A 25,393-nucleotide genomic window follows, 5' to 3' on the forward strand; every position below is an offset into this window, starting at 1 on the left:
AGATCTAAACTTTAAATGTAGGAAGCTTGGGGAGAAGTTAGGTTTGCTTGCCACTAAGCAACACCCATTCATTACATTAAAATATTACAGCTTGCCATGTTAATTACAAGAGAATGGAGGGACATTTCACAGGATGGCTGTTATCAATGGGTGCTCTGCTGATTGTTTAAAAACAATTTATGAACCACAGATGAAAATGGAACTGAAGCAATAATCCCAATTTTAAAAATCCCTCCATCATTTCCATTCTGAATCCCCTTTGGGTTAATATTGATACTGGCTGCTTTGTGACATTGGAAGCTGCCATGTACTGAGTCAGATCAACTGGGGCATCCAGCTTTCCCCAGCTCTGCCTGGAGATTCTGGAGCTTCAATCTGAGTGAGTGCCTTTTCTCAGTTCAGATGTAAATGCAAACTAGGCTTACTGTGAAGCTGGAAGCAAGGGATGCATGCTTTCTCATACAATGGCTCTTGGAACAACATTACATCATGGTGCTGGCTGGGGTTTAAGAGAGTTGAAGTTGAAAGCGGATGGAGACGACTCAGTTGGGAAAGGCTACTGTCTCTGCATACAAGGAAGGGGCCCATAGCTCAGTGAGTATAGCATCCCCAGCATCTCCAGGTAGGGCTGGAAGAAACTCCTTACCTGATATGCTGGAGAGCTCCTGCCAGTCAATGTAAACAATATTGAGCTAGATGGAACAAGGGTCTGATCCAGTATAAAGCAGCTTCCTAGTTTCCTATATGGGGACACGGGTGGCGCTGTGGGTTAAACCATAGAGTCTAGGACTTGCCAATCAGAAGGTCGGCGGTTCGAATCCCCGTGACGGGTGAGCTCCCGTTGCTCGGTCCCTGTTCCTGCCAACCTAGCAGTTCGAAAGCACGTCAAAGTGCAAGTAGATAAATAGGTACCGCTCCAGCGGGAAGGTAAATGGCATTTCCGTGCGCTGCTCTGGTTCTCCAGAAGCGGTTTAGTCATGCTGTACGCCGGCTCCCTCGGCCAATAAAGTGAGATGAGCGCCGCAACCCCAGAGTCGGTCATGACTGGACCTAATGGTCAGGCATCCCTTTACCTTAGTTTCCTATATACAGGACTGTAGTCATATTATCAACAAAGCAAAATCAGACCCAGGGGAGCAAAAAAAATAAAAGTATTGCCCCCACTGGAGACTGATGCTTGGTAGGAAAGCAACTCCACTAAAACCTGGGGCTGGTGCCATGGTGAGGAATGTAAATTGGCTAAAGAATGATAAATTAAATTTGACATATGAAGACACATTCCATTGTGAAGATGTATGCATGCCCTGCATATAGTTTTCTCTGTGCATTTGTCAATACCTAAATCAAATTTTACCAAGATTAAACTTGTGTAGCTCTGCCTTATTGATTGAGTTAGAAATGATTATGGAAAAAATGAGCCCCAGAGTCCCAGATTAAAGTAGTTGCAAAATGCATTCAACAGTCTTCAAAGAAGCAGTTTAGTTTCAACAATTGGAAATGTGGGGGAGGGGGGATGTTACCGAAATTTTCAGGCTGGGTATTCTTCAATGCTTGGTGCATGGTGCTTGTGGGTGCTAATGGTGGCTTCAAGAACAGCCTCTGTGGCTTCTGTTTTGTTGGTTGGCTCTTGCTATTCACAATGCAGAGATACACCCCCCCCCCTTCCCAAACTGGGCAGCTGGTCATCAATAACTGGAGTAAAATATGTAATTGTTTATCAGGCCTTTTAAATTAAAAATACAATCTCAGTGGAGCCAGTGAAAAGTCATGCAATAAATGGGTGGAAATGACCTTTTCCATAGAGATGACAAATGATGTCTCAAATCTCCAAGCTAGAAAGCAGTTGGACATTATAGCTGATGTATATAGTGCAGATTTATAGAGCAGGGCTCGCGTTGTTTCTCTCTCTTTTTCTTTCTCTCCTCTCCTAAAAAGTTCCAAGTAAGTTATGTTCCATTCGATTGTTTCAAGTTGCATGGAAGAATTCTTTGCCCGTCTGAGTGTTGGGCCACAAAATATTCAGCCTGATAAATCACAGCAGGTATGATCAGCGTCAGCGGCACAATCTGTTGAAAGGGATACAAATGGCTTTTCTTTTTGCTGTCCTGACTGCAACATTGCACCTTTCAAAGAACCTGTGCTCCTTCTGTACTGGAATTTTCTCTATTTGCATCAGGAACAGCAAATCTGTCCATTTTTGTTTCTCTCTGTTTTTCATTTTCCCAATCTTAAGTAGAGATGGAGGAGAATGTTTGGTTCACATTTAAGGGTGAACTTACCCATTTTGTACTTCCCAAAACAATATGTGAACTAAAACAGAATCATCCTTCCAGATTTGCAGGTCTCCTAATTTCGCATTGCAATTCTCCAGTCAAGTAATGTGAACAAAAAAATGCATTTACTGCTGCAAAGTGTACATATAAATGCATATTTTAGTGAAGGTAACATACAAAAAGGCATTGCATCCGGGAAAATTGCTTTGCAAAAATATTTGTATTGGGCAAGATTTTGCATAAAAACGTGTATATTATGAGAAATGGGCACTAAAATTCTGGTGATTTTTTACGAGAACAGATATAAAATGAAATTGACACATTTGCCCAACCCTCATCTGAAATCCACTTAAATTCACTTAAATGTCTGCCTGAAAATTTGTACACATTTTGGTGTGCTTGGAGGCTTCCTGCTGGAGCTTCTGGTTCTGAGAAGAAAATGGTGGGCTACACGGACCTTTGGCTATGTTCTTTGTTCTGGCTTCTAGGAAGCATTTTCTAGTTTGTTGGGTTTGTGGCTTTGGCATGTTTGGGGTAATAGCCAGGTTTTGGAATTACAACAACCTCTGTAGCTTATGTGTGTTTTCTTGGAAGTATACCTCACTGTGTTGAATGGGGCTTATTTCTGAGTAAAGTATGCATATAATTGCAGCCTTTATAATGCCGGCCTGGTTAGATTGTGCTTAGCGCAACTGGCATTTCTCAGCACTCTGCAGCCTCCCCAGTTTCCCATACTTGTACTTACTCTTAAGGGGAGGACATAATGAGTAGGCCTGGGCGATATATCACAGGACCAGTGTGTAGGGGCAGACATTGATCTGGCCAGCTTCGCTCAGCGGTATATCGCTGGTGAAACCATCACCGCTCGAGCCTCCGGTGCCCAGAGCACTGAGGGAGAAACAAACTAGCTGGGAGCTGGAGGCTGAGGGACTCTAAGTGGTGGAGGTTTCACCAGCGATATACCACTAGTGAAGCCGCCACCATACTCTGCCCCGGCAGAGGGAGAATCAAGCTAAACCGGAGAGGTGCCAATACAGCTTGTTTCTTCCTCTGCTTCTTTAAACTGCTTGGCTGAGGAGCGAGCTGCTGCCCTCGCCTCAGCCAAGCAGTTTTATGGAGCCACGGCCCACCACCGACTCACATGATCCTGCAGCAGGATGGGGGCTCCGTTAAAGTGCTCCCCCCCTCCCCAGCTGAGAGAGCCTTGACTCAGCTCCTGCTTGCATGCAAGTAGGAACAGGATTGGGGCTGCTCAGCTGAGTAGCAGACAGCCTGCCCTTCCCAGCTGAGATCCCCACCCTTGCCTGGCTGCCTTCTCCAGGAAGGTGCACTGTGCCTTTCCTCGCAGAAAGACAGATCCCATCCTCCAGTTGAAGGCAACCAGGTGGTGTAGGGGATCTTTGATGCTGCTGACGGGCCCAGTGCTCACCAGCAGCCTCCAGTAGCCCCTCTCCACAAGGCACAGATAGGGTGACTTTGTACCTTGTGCCTTGCAGACTTTGCCTGGGAGGGTGGGAGAGCCAGTGTGGTGTAGTGGTTAAGAGCAGTAGTCTCGTAATCTGGTGAACTGGGTTTGCTTCCCCGCTCCTCCACATGCAGTGACCTTGGGCTAGTCATCACCAAACCATGATGTTTGGCTGGTGATACACCGCAATGTTGAAAACCCAACATCGCCCAGCCCTAATCATGAGATAAGTCGTCCCATGGGGCCTTTTCAGATCAGGCAGTCAGGAAGGCTGTAGAGTGCTGGGCAAACATTTGAATGGGAAAAGAAACTCGTACGATACTCACAGCCACCTCACAGTGATCAGGTAAGCTCAGCTTCACGCACCCCTAAAATTATAAAGAAATTCTAAAGTGCCCTGAGAAAGGGGTTGAAGAATTGAAGTTTCTTTTGAGAGGGAAGAATGCATTTGAGAAATTGGAGGGTACAGTCACTTATTGAAATGTCACTGAAAATCACAGTCAAAGCGAGTTTGAAAGTCCTTCCACAGGCAAACCTCTCACAAATTACGAGGAAAGCCAAAAATGAATTTCAGGAAGACGAGTGAAAATTCTCAAAGGAGTTATGTGCTTTGTTAGCCTTGTTAGACCAGTTTTATACCTGATATTCTCGGTCTTCTTTTTTGTAATGGAACTTCAGTGGTGGTGGTGACTGCTGCCTTTTCCAGGGTACCCAGAATTGCCAGAAGGTCCCTTTTCAAAGATGCTTAGGTAGAATTAGAAATGGAGAAGAATTCGATTTTTTTGCATTTTTTATTGAACTGCTCCTAATTTGCACCTTCTAGACCAATACATCAATCAGAATATAATGATCTTTTGAATTTCACACTACTGTATTGCTGTGGGGAAACTCCCAGACCAAAATGTGTTTGAAAATTTTGGAATAGAATATGTTTACAACTGCATGCAATGAGATAAAGACACATTTTTAAAATATACATTCCCACACACATTTTTAAATGAACAAATGAATCACATATTTTTTGTAGAAAAGTGATGATTTATGAAGAAACACGTGCAGAATTGACATGCACCCAAAATCTCTAGACCAGCCTTTCCTAACCTTGGTTCCTGAGATGTTGTGGGACTGCATCATCCTTGAACACTGGCTGTTCTGGCTAGGAATGATGGGAGTTATAGACCAACAACATCTGGGGAACCAAGGCTGAGATGCTCCAATACTGAGTCATGGTCCTTCCCCTAATGGTACCAACCTTGCACAATTTATGAGAATGAAAATTTTGAATAGAGATGATGATGGTGATGATGTGTATATTGGTAGTAACTTGTATACAGCAAGGGGAGATACCAGAAATGGCTCCCCAAATCTTCAGCAATCTTTGAAAAATGCACTGCCGAATGAGATGGCAGTGGGGAGGGGGAGGAGGTCAAGGAAAATCTTCCTGTGTTTTAGAAAATGCATGTGTTTATTCCATGCTTTCACTGTTTATTTGTTTGGTTTTGTGCAAGAAAATTAAGTTCATAAAGGTTCTTATGCAAAAAAGGATACACATATATATCTCTACAGTATGATTAATTAGGTATCCCATATTGTCTTGAAATTTCTAAACAGAAAAGAAAAACAGCCCAGAGCATTCTTAACATTTTGGTTTGCAAAAGATGATTAATTTTAATTTTCAGATGACATAATGAAATTAATTGCTTTCATGTTGTTGAAGCAGAAGGCCTCTAAAACTTGCTATCAGGCTACAAAATGAAAGTAATATGCATGTATATTATGGATTGTGAATGTGACTCTTTCCCAGGCAGGCTAAGGTACTATTCACTCATTTATTTCTGTTTGTTTCCTCCCTATTCCATTCCTGACATGGAAATGTGCTCGGAGTTTGTATGTCAGATCAAACTAATTTGAACACACACTTACTGGAAATGTGTTGTCGTGTGTCATAGATTTGCATCCATGACCAGCACCACCTAGTGGTGGAAATGGAACTGGAGTAAAGAAATGAACAAGAGGAATCTAGAGGGAGATGGGATTTCTTATTTCAGATAAAGCCCAGGAGCACCTCAGAGGCTTCTTATATCCTCACTGCCAGCTTTTCTCCTCCCTGGCCATCACATGGGCATTCTTACTCTGACTCTGAGCTTCCCACCAGCTCCCCTGCCACTGATTCTTGAGGTCCAAGGGCTGAAGGTCGGAAATTGGGTGTCAAGGCAGGACCTCACCTCCGGAGCTCCCTGTCTAATTAAAATTTAGGCAGGCACCTTTGCGGTATTGTTTTCAGTGCTTGCTAAAACTTTTTTGGTTTAGGAAAGCCAGCCTGGATTCACAATTTTAAAATCAATTTTAACATGTTATTTTATTCTGTTGGCATCTGTCTGTTTCGAGAGTCAATGGAGTGTGCCTCCCAGGGTTAGCAGCACCAAAGTGATTTCCAATGGCAGAGCTAGCTGCATGGGTGCCCAGAGCGGCAGCCATGCCATGCACTGGGGGGGGGGGGTGATCTGTGAGTTGCGTGGGGGGGGGGCATGTGATCCACGGAACACAACGGCGGTAGTTGAGAGATCCGCGGCGCGCAATGTCAGTGGTGGGCGATCTGCGTGGGGGGGGTGAGCCAACATGCACAGGGGCGGCAGAGTGAGCCCCCGCGGTGTGCCTTTTTGTCACCCCCTCACTGGTGATACCTGAGGCGGACCGCCCCCACTGCCCCCTCTTTTTTTTAAAAAAAAAAAATTATTAATTTTTCCATTTTAACAATCCAATGCAATCACATTAAATATTCCAAATTATACATATATATATCAAATAATCCAAATATTCTGCCAAATAATAATTTTTTTAATGGGACTTCCCAAGCTTCAAGTTCGGAGGGTTCTGATCATCTCATATCTCTACTGCTTTTCACAGTCATTTCCAATAGTTCCTCTAATTCTTCCTGTTGTTAACCTTCCTTTTTTCACGGCCTCTGAGTTGTTCCCACAAGCGAGTTGAAACAAGCAATGATGTGTTTCTGTGTGGATTTTATGTCCCATTGCCCCCCTTCCTACGCCCTTGGTGACCTTCCCCAGGGCGCAAAAGTATGGAGGTCCTGGGATGCCCAGAGAGCACAATGTGGGCCGAAGGAAATCAGAGCACTACGTTTGGCACCAGCTTGGCTGCTGGAGTTGCTGGAAGCAGGCGCACAAGCACCATCCAACCATCTTAGGGACACCATTCTGGATCTGTGTAGGGCTTATCCCTTAGCCTTTTCTTCTCTCCAGGATATCCCACAAGGCAGCAGGGGTTTAGGAACAGAGTTTTCCTTCTCCTAGATGGACTTCCTTCCCAGGTTGATGAGCCCCATTTAGCGTGTATATTCATTATATAACCAAATCGTTTATTTATAGTTTGATACATTTAATGCCCATTTGTTTTGTGACATTTGATTTTATCTGAATTTTTAATGCATCTTTTATATTGTTTTATGTCAAAGTGTTTAGAGCCTTTTGTTAAGAGGTACACGAACCTTTTCAAATAAATGATTTAATTTAAATTGTCAGAGAGGCTGTCAAGGGGCTCAACAAGATGTCAGTGAGGGGTTTGTCAGTTTTACTCATTGTGGATCCACAGAAATGAATGGGCAGTTCATTTCTGGATTGAGTTTAAGGTGTTCACACTAATGCTTGGGGAACCCTCAGGAATGGTGTTGGGGACAGAGTGGTCCAAGACCACCTGAAAGGAAGGGGTTCAAAAGCAGAGGGTAAGTTCTATTCAGAACAGACCCACTGAAATGAATGGACCTATGTTAGCCATGTCCATCGATTTAAATGGGTCAACCATGAGTAGGATTAGCATCGCATCCCACTGGACCAGGAGGACCATATGCAAGAAGACACACAGCTTCCTAACTGATGTTATTTATTCAGTTGACCAGTCTCCCCGCCCCTTTCTTGGTTATCCATTCATGAACACCAGTTTCCAGAGGAAATACAGGTCTGGTGTAACGAAACAATGCTGGAAGCCTGGCTAACTTTCTTTTCTCTCCCTTCCCGCATTCCATCCCATCCCCACCCCCTGCTTGAATTTTTTTTAGCAGACAGACGATGCAGCACAGACCGACGGACAGCAACAGACACAATCTTCTGAAAACACAGAAAACAAATCACAGCCGAAGCGGCTGCATGTCTCAAATATACCCTTCAGATTCCGGGATCCAGATCTCAGACAAATGTTTGGGGTAAGTACTTTGTATTATTACACATTTTGCGTTTTTCAAATCTAGCATTTTAAAGTTGTGAACCGCCCTGAGATCTACGGATGAAGGGCGGTAAACAAATTTAATAAAGAAATTAAATAAATAAATAAAATACTGGATTACATTTGCATTTAAAAAGAAGAAAAAGGTCCTCTTCAGATTGTAACCTCACACTTACTAAGTTTTCAATGTGCACCACCTGTCCTATAAATAGGGCTCAAGCCAGATGCAACTTCAGGAACATCTCAGTAGCTGCAGCTTCTTTATATGTTCTCAATGGGTCAAGGGGGTCTAGGTCTCACTCCATGGGGCAGGGTCTGTGTCAAGCACTTATTCTTAACCAAGAACCTGTGGGCAGATCCATATCAGACATGTAAAGCACAGACCATTCACATTTAAAACATATGACTCCCCCAAGAATCCTGGGAACTGTAGGTTGTTAAGGATGTTGGCATATATTAAGGGGGTCATATGTTTTAAATGTGCATTGGCTTTGCTTTAAAAGTCTGGTGTGGATCTGCCTGCAGGTTCTCGGCTAAGAATAAGCTGCTGGGATTCTTTGAGGGAAGTTATGTGCTTTAAATGCACATTGAGTGTGCTTTAATTCATGGTGTGGATCTGTCCTCAGACAGTTGAAGCAGCTTCCACTGTTGGTTTCATGGATCCATCGAGACCACCTCAGAAGAAAACAGCAACAAAGGTCGAGTGCACAACATACACCAAAAGCAAATTTAACACACACATACACCAAAGAATCCTGGGAACTTCAATTTATCCCCCACAGAGCTGCAACTCCAAATGCCCTTAAGAAACTACAGTTCCCAGGATTCATGGAGGAGGGGGATTGCATTTTCAATATCTGGTGTGTACACAGCCAAAAAGTCATGTACCACATCAAAGACTAACAGATCTGTTTGTGTTTAAGGGGCAATATGACAGATGAAGGCTGCAGTCTGAATCCCCACTTGCCTAGGAGAATCCCCATTGAATTCAACAGGACTTAATTTTGAATAGCACCACCAATTTCTTTTTTGGGGGGCAGGCCAAAGTTGTTGAGCTTTTTAGGGAGCAGCTCAGGAGCTCAGAGTTGCTTAGCTTTTGGGGGGTCACACAACTCTCTCCCATGCCATTGCAAGAGGAGAGCAATCCTTCCCCTGGGTGGGAAGCTACATTCCTCATGTGAGCAGTGTGCACTGGGCAGGCCTCTCGACGGCCCACGAATCCCAAGCGTGCAGGAGGGTAGAGCCATCCGGCTGCCTCAGCATCCGCAGCCTGCGGCGCTCTGATGGGCCTGAGACTCTCGGCCTGGCGCCCCTGAGAGCCTGGCGCCCAGGTGCCCTGCACCCCTAGTGCCTATGGGTAAGCCGGCCCTGAGTTGGCGTACTGGAAAGTGTCAAATGGCAAAAATGGGTCATATAAAAAAGGGGTACAAAGGAACTGATGCAGAAATGTGCCAAACTGAATTTAAGATTAGAAAGATGAGAAACCTTGAGAAAACAAGGTTTCTTGCAGTAATTATAACAGGGAACCCCACTTTATGGGTTCCTCCTGCACATGAGATGCTCCCCAGCATGGAACAAGGGTCACACCATCAACCTGAATGGAATCTTCATCTCCACATACACCAAGTGGTGCATAGGACCATGCTTACTTGAAGTGCATAGAGTAGACTGCAAACAGGGATGTTTGTATGTGCAGAGATGAATCTGCTGGTAGTTGTTTTTATTAGCTGCACTTCAGAATGCAGTTATTTTCTTACACTATAGAATCCTCGAAGTGTCTAAAAATCTTCTTTTGCATTTATATGTTTCTATTGCATTGGTGGGGGGGGGGTTATGTTTTAAAATGCTTATGTGATTTCTTCTTCTTTTTTTGTTTCCTTGCAGCAATTTGGTAAAATCTTAGATGTTGAAATTATTTTTAATGAGCGAGGCTCAAAGGTAAGCAGTTGAATACACCTGTGGCAATGTTGAATTTGTTTGAAGTATTCAATACAAATAAGAGGAAGCAATTGCAGCACTGTAATAAACCCTTTCTAAATATCCACTTCAACAGAAGCACCTATTGGGCTGCTTCCCCCCACCCCCAGCCCCACTTTCTTTCTTGTCAATTTCCCAAACAGCGTGAAATTCATTGGCCTAATTTTGAATCCCTTTAAAGGGGATAATTTTAACTACGATAAACTGTCACCAGTTAAAGGGGAATATTGCCTTCTGCTTTTAAATATAATCAAGTGTTGTCTGCTGATTCTCTCTCCCATCCCTGATAATTGCCTTACTCATTTGGTGAAATTAGTTCAAGCTTGCAAGGGGGAAAAAAGATTGTTAGAATAGGTATATATTCTGCTCTTGAAATGGAAGCAAGTAATATAATCTAATATCCTCTGGAGTAATTACTTGATCAAGTGTGATTTTTTTTTCCAGATTATGAAAGTGCAGCTGCTATCCTGCTTAGTTAAAACTTTCAAAATGTTGCTAACCTTTTTGAATTCAGTTTCTGTGTTGCTTGAGCAAAACAAGAGACAAAGGCGGCAATCCTTTACCCAGTGATTTAGATCAATGGGACTTACTTTAGAGCAGGTGTGGGGAATGTTTGCCCTTCCAGATATTGCTGAACTCCAACTCCCATCAGCCCCAGCAACCATGGTCAGTCACCTGGGAAGAAGAGAGCTATAGTTCAGCAACACCTCTGCTTTAGAGGCTGGAGTACCTGTGACCTTTCAGAAGTTGTTGGACTACAACTTCCATTAGCCTTGACCCTTGGTCATGCTGGCCGGGGTTGATGGGAACTGGAGTGCAACAATATCTGGAGGGTCACAGGTTCCTCGTCCCTGGTCTACACTGTTTGGAATTGGCTGCTTTAACACCCTTTCCCCAATTTTGCTTAAAAGGAATGCAGCCTGAATCACGGAGTCTCTTAATAGCTGCTTCACTCTTGGTTTGGACATACAGGTTATCCACCCGATGGGGTGCAGAAGTAAGCTTTGGGCTCACATTCTCAGTAGTGGGTGGTGTGATGGAATAGTGGAGCTCACCTTGCTTCTGGTTGGTTGCACTGCGTTGCTTGCTGGGAGTCATAGGGGAGGGGAAGTTGGTACATTCCAAGTGCACCCGATTGGATGGATGTAGCCAGGATTTATGTTAGGGGCAGAATCTCAGTTAAATATTTTTATTGATTTACTTGATGGGGGCGGCAGCTGCCCCCCTTGGCTACGCCCATGCCAGATGGGCTCCATCAGTGTGTTTGTGTGGTGCCAACCACATCCCTCCCCCCTTTATCTCCTAGTAAACTCCAATGATGTTGCCAACTGGGGGTCAGGTAAGCCCTGCCACCCCACTCCACTATCTCCTACTCTTCAACATTCATATAACCAGTAATGAAGGTTGAGGCCTTGGTGTGACACTGTGGGTTTGACCTGTGAGACCTACACAGTTCTCATCTATTAGCATGAGGATGGGGAGTCGTCTTCTGCACCATGTCACATGGATAATCTGGGTGCCCAGACCTCTTGTGAATTGTCTGTAGGAAAGGAGAGGTAGTCCTCAGTTGCTGGCCTCCATCTGAACATGGACATTTGGGTACCAAAAGCCCTTTGCCCTTTCTTGCCCATTTAGGCTTTGCCCATGTCCCTGTCCCAACTTGCTCCCACTAGGAAAGCAATTCTGACTGTGCACAAGTGAGATTTCACTGTGATTTTGGTGCTACTGCTGAGGGCAGAATCCTAAGATCTGTTGCACCTGTACTACCTGAAGAGTCCATATACCAGTATTACAGAAATGGAATGGATTCTCTTCAGAGCATGCTACCCCACACAGGAGGTCAACGCCTTCCATTTGAAAGAAAACTTGTCTGTCCCCCTCCAGATGTTATTGGATTCCATCTTCCATCAACCACCATGGCCATTGGTCAGTGATGAAGGGAGATGGTCTCCAACAACATCAGGGGCCCATATGTTCTCCACCTCTGTTTTAAAGAATACAGTTCTATACCATCCCTCCCTTCTAGTCATGCAGTTTTATTCTGAGGGAGGAGAGTTAACAGGGGTGGGAATGTCTAGTGTCTCACATTGTTTGAAAAGTTGGACTATATTTATGTATACAATGTTTTACTTGTCTTTTTTGTAATAACTGAAATATTAAATTTCTCTGTCAGTACTAGATGAGATATTTGGAAGCTTAAAGTGCAAGTTCATATCTGTTGGAACATTCATTTAATAACGGTAGCAAAGTTAGATGGTATGAATTGCTTAAAGCACTATACTAAGCAAATGCTGAATTAGTAATGCAGAATTTTGCACTGCTGGGTGGAATCAGTCCCGCCACTTCTACCTTGGTGCAAGATGGGAATCATGGCTACACAACTCATTTCATTGCAGGCAGTAGATGGGGGAGGACAGCCCAAAGCAGCTCTGCTTAGAGGCAAGATCTACAGGCAAGGAGCATGGCAAAGTTATTCTATGAGGGCTGGAAAGAGAGGTACTCAAGGTCCCCCAGAAAAGCCAAGGGTTATGGTTGATCTATATTTGTGTCAGCCATGCTCTGGTCAAGTTAGGGAAGAGGCAAGGTTAGGGAGGAGGCAAGGTCCTTGGCCCAACATGGTGCCCCTCTGGATGCTTTGGACCACATCCCCCAACATCCCTGACAATTTGTTGTGCTGGCTGGAGCTAGTGGGGCTGGTGGGAACATCTGGAAAGCACCAGACTGGGGAAGGCAGTCAGCGGTGAAGCAGAGTTCTCTGGCAAGGTGGGTTAGGCAGGGAGAAGAGATAAAGATCAGAAGCACAGACCAAAGGAAGGGGCTCAGCTCACGAGTAAGAGCAGGTTCAATTCCCTGCATCTCCAGTTGGACTGGAAATGTCCTCTGTGTGAAACCCTGAGAAGCAACTGCTGGGGAATATGTGGTTCCTCCAGATGTTGTTGAACTTCACCTCCCATCATCCCTGAACATTGGCTGTGATGGTTGGGGCTGAGAGGAGTCCAGCAATAACTGGAGGTGGAGAGATTCCCCACCCCCTGGGCTAAGGCATCTCAATCCTAGTGTTGTGTCCTTGGGCTTGCATTGTGAAAATAGGTGGTTCTGAAGAAATCCCCGTGAAGGTCATCATACTGAGATTGCTATTACTGTGTTATTCTATGATCATAATTCCAGAGAGAACAAGTGAGAGTTTACTTAGTTTTCCATTGAGACTCTTCAAGTTACTTTATTAGGCATGAGTCCATGGACAACCAGGAATAAGTGCACAGATCTGCTGCCTGCTTTGAAATAAAGGGAAGCCTTTCTTGTAGGTGTTGGTGGTGAATCCAGAGCATTTATTTAAATTCCCATTCTGATAAGAATGGCTGGGGTGAAGCAGGCTTCTCTCCTCGGTCTAGGAGTGCTGATTTTTGCAGTTGCCATTTCATTAGAAGTGAGTTGCCAGAAGGGTGCCATGGGTTGTATCCAGTGGTAATCTTACTCAGACGAGACCCATTGAAATGAATTGACATACCAAACCTAGGTTCATTCATTTCAATGGGTCTACTCTGAGAAGAATTCATTTGGCTATCACCCTTTCCTTATGAGTAGCCCACAAGCTTCAGGTGTCCTCAAGGGGTGTGGCAGCTGCTGAGATCATCACAAACTGCACCTTTGGAGGCTACTGCTTGATTCCTGCTGCCTGGGGATTGCAAAAGTTGGTGACCTGCTTCCACCCAAAGTATAGCACTTTAGGCAAATCTATACAGATTTTGGAGCAACAGTGGGCTCATTCATATACAGCCCTAGCATATATATCCAATGTGCAGTGGGGGGTTGTTGGGGGAAGATGCACATTTTCAACCCCACCACCAGCATCTTAGAGAGGTTGTTTAGTGTGAACCTGGACCATCCACCGTCATCTTTACAGTGGAGAAATGACATGGGCACAAATGACATGTGCACAATATAGGTCTTGATTTACACTAAACATCTGATGTGTGTGTTGATAGTGGGGTGTTGCAGATGTGCAAGGTGTGCTCACCCTCCACTGCATGTTGTGCACGTATGCCAAGCCTGTATAACAATCAACCCAGAACCTGATGCATGGACATTATTCTTATTTTAAAATGAAGTGAATAAGGAGGATGAAAACATGGTCTCATTCAGAGATACCCAACATGGTGTCCTCCAGACGTTGTTGGGCTGCAACTCCCATCAGCCTTAGCCAGCAAGACAATGATGGTCTGAGATGATGGGAGCTCTAGACCGATAATCTCTGAAGGACACCATGCTGCCTGCCTCTGGCCTAGCCAAACCTGGGTCAAGCTGTTTGCATTTCTGAATTCTGTTCTTTATTTATTCATGTCACACAATTATGTTTGATCTTTTTCTAAGAGTCAGGAAGTTTCTGCTCAGTTCCAAGCCCTATTTTCTTTCATTAGCGGTCCTTGCATTTTGTTTTGTTTTCCTGAGACCCCTCCTTTTTTTCTTTTTTCTTTTCTTTAAAGACAAAAAAAGTAAATATTATAGATTTCACCAAAATTTATAAAAACAACCCTAGTGTGTTGCATGTGAAAAATATGTTTCTTTGCTTCACAATGGCATGAAGGAACTAGTCCAAAGTTCTAGATGAGGTTTGCATTTTGGTGTTGAAATTTGTGCACAAAGTTTTGGTTTGTCTTACTATTTGGTTGAGTCGACTCTGCATGCCATTCAAAGTGAGCCAACTTTCTTTTCCCTCGCCATTCCCTTTTTATTTGTTTGTTTGTTTTCCTATGTGATGACATGGTTCCATTGGTTTAGGATTTTCCTTTCCTTTCTTTTTTGTTAGATTTCCTTCCCTCCTCCCCCCCCCCGCCCCCCGCAGCGACAATTTAGATAACCAAACCAATAAATAAAAGCGAAAGGTATTTGGTGTTCATCCTTTGACTTTCTTCAGGGGATATTTAACTGATGAAAAGAGAGACAGAGAGAGAAAAGTTGTTCACGTTGGTCGCTTTATTAATTGCACATCTCGGTACGATTATAATTTTTATTTTTCTAATTTGCATGTTGCAGAAATGAAGAAGGAACAAGAACCTTTTTAATTAAAGAGAGAGAGAGAGGGAGAGAGAGAGAGAGAAAGACAAAGAAAATAAGCAAAGAAGTGGTCATTGTCTGAAATAATGATATGCACGTTATTTTCCCCCCTTCTCCCACCTGCATGCAGGGATTTGGTTTCGTTACTTTCGAAAATAGTGCTGATGCCGAAAGGGCGAGGGAGAAATTACACGGCACCGTGGTAGAGGGCCGTAAAATCGAGGTGCATGTTAAAAATATTTTCCTTTTCATCTTTTTTATAAATGTCTGCCTCACTCTCATTTGTTGTTTCAGATGCATCATAAGTGTCTCTGGTGTGCTTCCCCTTTCCCTTCCCATAGTTTTTTCTATATATATATATATACATATGTATATAGATTCATATATGTATACATATATATTTATTTATATATATATACACATATATACACACACACACACATATGTATGTATATATAAATAAAGATAATTTGGCCTACCTTGGGTTTACTTTTAATTTTCCTTTCTTTTCTTTTTATTTTACTTTTGGATCAATTTATTTTGTAACTCTTACCATCATCCTTATTGCTGAAAGCTGTATGGCAGAAGTGTGAGAAGCTTTTAACCGTTTTGCTGTGATCTGAAAGGTTTTGTTAACTCAATGGGTGCAATAGATTTTTTTTTCTAAAAAAAAGGAACAAAAATTGGAAAAAGAAAGAAAACCACACCAAAAATTAAGCGACAAAGCAAAAAAATAATAACAAAATTAAGGTCGGTTTTGGTTTATTTTTATTTATTTATTTCTTTATTATTTTATTTGTTTGCTTTCACTGCAGGGTTGAGGCAGGATCTACAGTGGCTTTCAAAACTATTCTCATTTGGAAATCAAATAAATTCTGCAAACTAAATACAATTTTTTTGGAGGGGGGTGGAGTCTAAAATGTTGGTTTTCATTTTGGACAAGTTCCCAATTAAATTTTCCATTGGGGGTGTAATGGGAGGGGCTAAGCCTATGAATATTTATTTATACCACCACTGGATCCCCTTCAACACTGAATTGTATTTGTTAGAATTTTAAAAGAAAAAGAGAGCAAGAAAAAAAAAACCAATTGAAAATGCTGTCGTCTTTTGAGTAAGATGTTGCATGTTTTGCCTTTTCCATTTTCCCCTCCTTCGACGGTAGCGCTTAGGGCCCTCACCAAACTCTCAGTAACCATGGTAACTGTATACATACCCCATGCTGGCGATGGTGCTGAATGGTAAGTGGGAAAGTCCATCCGCCGTTTCACGTATCTTTTTAAAGCGCTGATATATATATATATATACCACGTGGATTTTTTTGACTTGTCGTATTAAGTTTTCTTGATGCTCTCTTCTCTATATTTTTTTATCTATATCGGTACGCCTGTAAATTTGAGTGTCTGTTTTAAGCAAGCCTTGGAGACACTGACTGGATTGAGGATATGACTTTTGCGCACATCTTACTCAGATTGTTAACTTCCATATCGTGTTAAATAATGCACCCTCTTTTTTATCCTTTTGTTAGCTGTGGTTTTGAAAGCTTGAATGATTTTGTTAGTTTTCTTGCAATGAATCAAATGAGGCTCATGTCTTCCCAGTGTTGAATGCTACATGTTGCTTTCCCCAATGAATCCTCTCTTTGAAAGGGTTATGTTGCACAATGCTAAGATCCGTTTGTCCTTTTTATTTATTTATTTCCTTCCTTTCTTCCTTTTGGAAATTTAATTTCTCCCCCTGTACCTTGTCTCTTCCCCCCTTCTACTCCACTGCATGCCCCTTCATACAGTGTTTTTCCTTTTTTCTGTTTTGAAATATTTTGTTGTTTCAGTGTTACCATGGAACAAGATGCATGCTTTTAAATCTTCAATTATGCAAAACCTTTTTTAATTTGCTTTTAATGTCTCTTTATTAAAGTTTAAAGGAGATGATGTTATTTTATTGAAATGATTTGGAAGTGTTTTTTTTATATATACAAATGGCAATGACAGTAAATGTAATTATAAATAGTTTTTTTTCCCTTTTGTTATGCACTTTCTGCTATTTCTTATTATTTTTTATTTGGGGGGGCATATATTAAATTGCATTTATACATGACTAATACCAATAGTAATGCATGCCTTTCATTAGTATCATGGACATTCCTCTATTGTAGAAATGGCACTGATTTACTTTTCTATGTGCTTAGGTAAATAATGCGACAGCTCGAGTCATGACAAATAAGAAAACAGTCAACCCTTATACGAATGGTAAGTACATGAAATGTGTGTTCTGGAGGTATTCCTTTTCCAATGTTCTTGTTATTGCTTTATTTATATACTGCTTTTTTGACTCAAAGTGGCTAATGGCAGATCGATGGGAAAGACAGATACGAAAAATGCATAAGAAATACAACAAAACAATCTAAACAATCTAAAATAGCAAAGTCACCCAATATCCATCAATCACTTTTATAAGTTGTAATCATGCTCCCATCACAGACATGATCCACATCATTCCATCTCCCACTGGGAAGCCAAGTTAACTCTCTTCTACCTTGGAGAAAGCTCTCCCTCAAACCAATCACCCATCTGCCTTTCCTGGACATAGCCAGGATTCAGCCGTCTGGGAAAATCCGGATGTATGGCAACCCATGTTGCAAGTGTTAAAAAAAGCTCAACACTTTTTGAAATATGGCAGCCCTAGTCATAACCAACTTGCTTTGGAAGCAACTCTGCACTTTCCTTGTCCTTCCATGTTCTGCTGTGGCAGAAAACTGTTACTACAACCACCACCTTCCCTGCTTGGCTTTTCTGGAGTTGGTTTGAGCCTCTGAATGCTTCTTGAAGCTTCAGAATTAGACATATCGGAGCTTTCCATTTGGCCTGTGTCCATAACCCTGTCGCTTTCTGAACAAATATCTTGTTTCCCTGACTCCCCTCCAGAAAAAAAAAAAAAAGATGAAAGGGAAACTTTACACAGCTGATCAATAAAGCCAGCTCCCCGTCACCAGCAGAGGCAGGCATCAGCCATGAAATAAAATGGACCTTGGTTTTCTTTTCCCCCTTTCCCCTACTTTTCAGAGCTCATTAATGAGATGGCTTCCATCATCGAAAGTGGGGGAAAGAGAGGCGGGTGGCTTTATTTTTTAATGACCCTGTCATATTTATCTCTCCCCATTGTGGTAAAATGAAAAGTAAAATAAAATAAGCACTTGCAGTTTGACATATAGTTATTAAGCTTGTAACAATAAATCATGGTGTTGAGGAAGCTCTGGAATTTCTTCTGCTTTTTTTCCAGTGGAAGCCCTCTTATTTTTCTCCCTCCCCTACACCACCTCTATCTGCGTATATTTGGTCCAAGTTATGCAAATAGTCAAATGGGATGCGGGTGGCGCTGTGGGTTAAACCACAGAGCCTAGGGCTTGCTGATCAGAAGGTCGGTGGTTCAAATCTGTGACAGGGTGAGCTCCCGTTGCTCGGTCCCTGCTCCTGCCAACCTAGCAGTTTGAAAGCATGAAGTGCAAGTAGATAAATAGGTACCACTCCGGTGGGAAAGTAAACGGCATTTCCGTGCGCTGCTCTGGTTCGCCAGAAGCGGCTTAGTCATGCTGGCCACATGACCTGGAAGCTGTACTCCGGCTCCCTCAGCCAATAAAGCGAGATGAGCGTTGCAACCCCAGAGTCAGCCGTGACTGGACCTAATGGTCAGGGGTCCCTTTACCTTTACCTTTATGCAAATAGTCATAATTTCATTTTGCCCAAGCATTTCTGAAATACAGGCAGCCCCTCATTTATGCAGGGGTTACGTTCCGAGCAGTGCTATTTTCCTAGAAAAAGACACCATGGACACCTCCCTCTTTCTCTTACATTGGCAATAGCACCCACCTGAGAGATGCTGGAACAGAATTCCCGTGAGTTTCCCCTGGGGAAAAAGCCCTGGTTCTGAGATACCGCACTTGTCAGTGAAATCACATATAATTGAAACCCCCTGAAAAAGCCTGCAAAACCCCAGTTCCATCCCCGCTCTGCCCTGCCCCCACCTCACCCTGTTCTGCCATTTTAGCAATGTTTCAGTGATGTCTTTATGATGTTTCCAGGTGACTTCCAGGTTCAGCGCAATGCGTGTATACAAGGTCGCACACATATTGAACACACATAAATGGGGGGCTGCCTGTGGCATTTAGAAGGGGCATTTAGAAGGGGACAGAGAGAGAGACAGAATGTTTGATTGGATCAATGCACGTTACTAGCTTTGGAACCAACACATGAGTCAGATATGACATTAATGTGCTCTGTGTATGGGAGTGGGGAGACAGGGGTCCCATCTGCACTATACATTCAAAGCAGTAGCATACCACTTCAAACTGTTATTGCTCTCTCCAAAGAATCCAGGGAGCTGTACTTTCTTAAGGGTGCTGAGAGCTATTAGGAGACCCCTCTGTTCCCCTCACAGAGCTGCAGTTCCCAGAGTCCCCTGCTTTGAGGGATTGATTATTAAACTACTTGGGGAATTATAGCTATGTCAGAGGAATAAGGGTCCCTTAACAGTTCCCAGCACCCTTCAAATAGCTGGGCTTTCACATTACTGCATCACTTTGCTATGTTTTTAAAGTCCACAGAGGAACATTGGAAGTTGCCTTATACCAAGTCAGATATTGGTCCATCTAGCTTAATATTGGCTATAATGCTTGGAAGTGGCTCTCTAGCATTTCAGACAGGGATTTCTCTCAGCTCTAACTTCAAGTTGTGGTGGATCTAACTGGCCTTGCTCCTTTGGATTCTTTCTGGAATGGAATGTTTTCATCCTCCATCCTCTTAGGATGCCTATCAGTTGTTATTGGCTGCTATTGGTTCTGGTGCCACCTACTGTTGCCCTTCACCTTACCACACCCAGTTGGGCACCAACCTCCATCTAGACCAGCACTGTCTATACCACCTGGATGTGGTTCTCCAGGGCCTCTGGCCACGGGGTCTTTGCTCGCCCTGCTACCTGACTTTTTCAGTCTCCGGTCCCAGTGTTTGGACCTGGCACATTCTGAATGCTGAGCACGTGTTCTGTTGCTGATCTATTGCCTCACCTCCTTCAGTTGCTCTTCCTTTACGTCTGCATGAAGGACATTTTTTTTCCTCCCCCACCTCCTTCCTCCAAAAGTTTCAACCTGAAGAGATGAGTGTTGTGACAGCAAGACAAATTCATAGAATTACACCCACGGTGGTGAATTTACCTCCTCCAGCCGCTAACACTGGGTTCCTTGGCAGTTCCTCACTCGTATATGTCAAGCTTCTCCTCACACTTGATTAACCCACACAGTTATGGGCCAGCACATACCTCATTGACAAGACAAAGTAAAGTTTAATTGCTGTTATTTTCATGATGAATGAAGTGTTTCCTGTGTGAGCTTCACCAAGTTAGATGATACAGCCATCAAATCGGGACTGGAGAGAAAATGAAATATGAGAGTGACTTTCAGCTGAGATCATCGATCTGCATCTTCCAGAATAGTCTCTCCCCCCACCCACCCATCTCCTGTCTTGGACAAATTGAGGCACCATTAGTATAACTTAAAATCCGTGGGTATCTCTCAACCTCTTCTGACAGAAAGGGCTGACAGGTGTGAAAAATCTGCCAAATTGCTCATATTTTGGATTTATACTGTTAGGAAATAAAATTATAATGGTATTCTGGAAAATTAAGCTTTTTGAAATTAAACACTTAATTTTATTCTGTTATTAAATTTATAAGATCTTTCATATTCTTTAGGCACCACAGAGGATAAATAAGATAAAATTTAACAATGAAGACCACACTCACATAATTCAGATGACAGGAACATAATAAGAAAAAGACAAAAGTAGAATTGTGCAATATGCAGTAAAAAATTGAGCAGTTTGTGCAAACATTCTTAGCAGATGATATCAAGGATTGCATAGACCAAGCCTCGTCCCTACCACCCACTGGTGGGCGTTTCATGATTCTAGGTGGGCGGTAGGGGGTTCTACGGCACAAGCTGAATCCTCCTTCCATCGAGCACTGGTGGGAGATAATGAAATTTTACCATGAAGGAAGATGCATTAGTGGGCGGTAGGTATAAAAAGGTTGACTACCCCTAGCATAGACAATTAGACAAATTCATGGAGGACAAGGCTGTCAATGGCTACTAACCCTAAGTCAATGTTCTACTTTCATGGTCAAAGGCAGCAATGCTTTTAAGGTGCTGGAAACCACAGGAGGGGAGGTTTCTCTTGTGCTTGAGTCCTTCTTGCAGTCTCCCCATTGGGGCATCTGGGTGGCAACTGTGAGAACAGGATGCTGGACTAGATGGACCTTTAGCCAGAACCAGCAGCCCAGGCTCTTCAGGTGTTCACAGATAGCAAAGCACGACTAAGAAAGCCCTTTCCCTGGCTGACACCCACCTCACCTGTTTATAGCCCTTTTGCACAGAAATGTTGATATGATTCACCATGATGTTGTTGCTGTTGCCGTTATCATTTTATCTTATCAAAAAATGACCTCAAAGTGGTTTACATCAAAACGAAACGTCTGCAAATTATACATACAAAATTAAATATAAAACACAGAAAGACTTTTTAAAAAGTTAACATTATTATTTCATTGGGAGAATGTATTCATTTATAATCTGCTTAATACCAAAACAGACTTTTAAGTTCTCTACAGAATGCAATAAATAGTTAAAACTGAAAGCATACACATCTACACCTGCTTGTCCCTCTCACCAGTACCCCTGCCATTCACCCCACATTAACCATCTAGAGCTTTGCCTTCCCACTCCATGCAACTCCTAAGTTTGCTTTTCTGAAGCCACTTCTGTTCTGCAGCCCTGCTCTGCACCACCTTCACCTCATGTCCATTCCTCCTCCTCCTCCCTCCTCCTACCACCAGCGTGGTAATGTACTGCATCTCCCTCCTCCCATACACTGCAACTGCTAAGCACCTTGAGGTAAGATCATCCCCCTATTGTGGTCCCTCCCCCTACCTGGCCTGATCACCTTGGCAACGCCTCCCCAGGTGGGATTGGGCAACTGGCTGAGGTAGGCGAAGACCTCCAGGTATCCCACCTGGGGAAGGCGAAGCGAAGCCTGTGCTAATGGTGCTGCATAGGGTCCAGGGGGCTGCGTGCAACCATGCAAAGATCGCCCCCCCCCATTTAATGTGGGGAGCAGTCATTATGAAGCCACCATCTCCTCCTATTCTGCATATCCTTCAATGTCTCTGCTTTCATCTTTACCCCGTGCCTACGCCGTCTATTCCCTCTTTGGGGGGCACTCTGCTTTTCACCTTCAGCCCTTTCCTCCTCTCCTCTTCCATCCTTTTCTCAACTCTCCCTTATACACAGACCAATCCCATTTCCCTGCCACATTCTCCTCCCTATTCTGTAGTCCTCTTTGCATGCACACCCCACGAAGATTTAGAATCATAGAATAGAATCATAGAATCATAGAGTTGGAAGAGACCACAAGGGCCATCGAGTCCAACCCCCTGCCAAGCAGGAAACACCATCAGAGCACTCCTGACATATGGTTGTCAAGCCTCTGCTTAAAGACCTCCAGAGAAGGAGACTCCACCACATTTATGTGACTGTAACTTTCAGATGAATGCAGTCTTAAGAGGAAGCCCACAAGTTAGTTTGCCCAGTCAGAGAAGATTCCATTCTTTTGATGGATGTTGCACATATATGAGTGTTTGTTTGGTCTTCTAAATTACTACATTGAATCTACACATGAGGAAGCTGAGAAATGGGAGACGTTTTAAGTACAGTGAGAAGGGAAGAAGGCTAGACGGGGGAAATTTGTTTTTAACAATGGCAGGGGTTTCAGTAAAGTTGGGATGGAAAGACATTGAGAGGAAAATAGAACTTTTAAACAATAGCAGAGTTTTGAGTAAAGCTGGGATGGGGAAACATTGAGTGGGAGTTTGTTCCATTTGGAGTTTTTGTTCTTAACGTTGAACAAACAAAGAGAAATTGCAGAGATAACACGGAAACCAACAAGCACAAAATATTTTTTCCCATCACCCTTCTCCATGTTCTTAAGTCTGCCACCTCCTCCATATCATAGTCACTGCTGTTGCGCATCTTGCCCTCTCTTTTGACTCCCCCACCTTGATTTCGTGCAAATCCAGGATTATGATGGGACACTACAAATCTTCCAATGGGGGCTGCACAGTGGTAGCATTACATTTTTACGTATATAAAAGGAGAAATAAAATAAATAAACAACAGCCGCAAAATTAAATCATGATAATTTACTGCTATTCATGTTTCATTTTGCATATCCAGATGATATTAAAGGGATACCCCTTGGACCATCTCTTCCAAACTGCCATCAAGCATATAACTGCCTTCAGTTACAACCATTTTTATGAGCTTTCACATTTAAAAACAAATAAACAAAGCAATCTGTAATATTTATGATCCCACACTATAACCCTAGTGCATTTTCTTTTGGTTTTTTATGTCTTTACTGTAGGTTGGAAATTAAATCCAGTGGTGGGTGCTGTCTATAGTCCAGAATTCTATGCAGGTAAGCAGATACCATGGATTTTGTGGGTGTTTTGGAACAGCTTCACCCCAAATAGTGATTTTCTTGCATTCCATAATATCTATTAATACACTTGGGAAGTTGAGTTTCAGTCTTGCTAAGTATATAATTGGCATGCATTTTATTTGCTTAAGAAAGGGAAATGGTACACTGAGGAGTGCAGCCAACTAAGTTTTAGTCAGAGCAATTCCACTGAGATTAATAAGCACAACTAAATCATGGCCATTAATTTCAATAGGTCTACTCATATGACTCTGCTCATTGTTGTCCGGATCTTAGTAACACGTGGTTTACCTTTGTTCATGACACTGGCTACACACAGGGAGGGGGAAAAGTATTTGATCCCCTGCTAAATTTGCCAGTTTGCCCTCTGACGAAGAAATGACCAGTCCATAATTTTAATGGTAGGTTTATTGTAGCTGTGAAAGACAGAATAACAACAGGAAAAGCCCCAGAAACCCAGAAGACAAAAGTCAGAGATTGATGTGGTTTTCCTGTTGTTATTCTGTCTCTCACAGCTACAATAAACCTACCATTAAAATTATGGGCTGGTCATTTCTTCTTCAGAGGGCAAAGGTGAAAATTTAGCAGGGGATCAAATACTCCCCCCCCTCACTGTACAGTCCATTCCAGAACTCCGTTCGACATCTAAAACGTTCGGAAACCAAAGCTTGGCTTCTGATTGGCTGCAGGAAGTCCTGTCAGACGTCTGGCTTCCAAAACAATGTTAGAAAACTGGAACACTCACTTCCGGGTTTCAATTGTTTGGGAGCCAATTTGTTTGGGAGCCGAGGCGTTTGAGATCCAAGATATGACTGTATTTGGAAGATTAAGAGCTGCACATTACTGAAGACAGAAGGCTAGTGTCAAAAAGAAGCATCCCTGTGTCACATTTTCCCTGGTCCCCCCCCCCAATGTTTAGTAGTCCTTTGTGCATAGATTAGGGGTGGGGGTGTCATGCCAAGTTGTGTGAGAATATGCCCCTCTCAAGGCCATGGCCCCTCTCCCCAGGACATACCCCTCTGGTGTTTTTGCCTGACTGAAATGAATCCTTGAACTCTGATAGTGCCTGTTGCTTGTCCAAGATGAAGGATAGAGTGTGTGATTGTATGTAGAAACGATCTACCTTACCTGTACCAAAGGCACAATTTGCATGTGTTGCTCCACCTGCTTTTGCCTCTGGCCACTCCCACCACTGGCACGTTATCCTTGTTCACAACTGAACGTGGCCTTCAGGCTGATCATCAGATTGTACATTTCCCTGTGCTTCATACCACATCACTGCCTGTTACTGATGGCGACAAGGAAATGTCTCCCAACAAGGACTACAAGTTTGGGCAAATAATTCAAGACAGGGATGACATTTTCCAAGGCAGGTTTTTGTCCCTGGCAACGTGGAGTTGTGCCTGCCAATTATAATTCATTCCAGAGCTTAGATGAGGCTTCACTCTATCCTTCAAGAATTGTTGAGGAATGTAATTGCGTGTCGAGGTCCAAAGGGCCACCCCAATAACTCACACATCACACAGAATTTTTTGTTTAAGGTTTTTGGCATAATTTTGGCCACAACTTTATTAAAATACAAAAATGGGAGTGGTTGCTTAGGCATTGGTTGCGACTATCTGCCCCCACCATGGGGGACAGACTGACATTCCGCACGATGCGAAAGTCAGAAAAGGGGAATACACTTGGGGGTAGCGACAGAGCAGGGAACCTACCCTCAGCCCTCCCCAAATGCAACCAGGAGCTCATTGCTATGGCCCGAGCCCCCTTGACAGAGTGGACAAGCAATAGTTAGCCCCCGATTCCTTTAACAGAATCTCAGAGCCAGTGTGGTGTAGTGGTTAAGA

The 25,393-nt window shown here is 43.1% G+C and overlaps 1 protein-coding gene across 37 annotated transcripts in view; it reads left to right on the top strand.

Moving 5' to 3' along the window:
* RBFOX1 (RNA binding fox-1 homolog 1) overlaps positions 1-25,393 on the top strand; it is a 1,450,244-nt gene that overhangs the window by 1,326,242 nt on the left and 98,609 nt on the right. For 36 of the 37 annotated variants that reach the window (XM_083473685.1, XM_083473688.1, XM_083473683.1 and 33 more), the window contains 5 exons: positions 7,811-7,954; positions 9,859-9,912; positions 15,137-15,229; positions 17,192-17,252; positions 23,472-23,525. In XM_083473685.1, the coding sequence (XP_083329811.1) occupies positions 7,811-7,954; positions 9,859-9,912; positions 15,137-15,229; positions 17,192-17,252; positions 23,472-23,525 (406 nt within the window). The remainder of the gene's footprint in view (positions 1-7,810; positions 7,955-9,858; positions 9,913-15,136; positions 15,230-17,191; positions 17,253-23,471; positions 23,526-25,393) is intronic. The other variant, XM_083473692.1, reaches the window with a different exon arrangement.

The sequence above is a fragment of the Podarcis liolepis genome (assembly GCF_965112155.1).
Source record: "Podarcis liolepis genome assembly, chromosome: 14".
Taxonomy (NCBI): domain Eukaryota; kingdom Metazoa; phylum Chordata; class Lepidosauria; order Squamata; family Lacertidae; genus Podarcis; species Podarcis liolepis.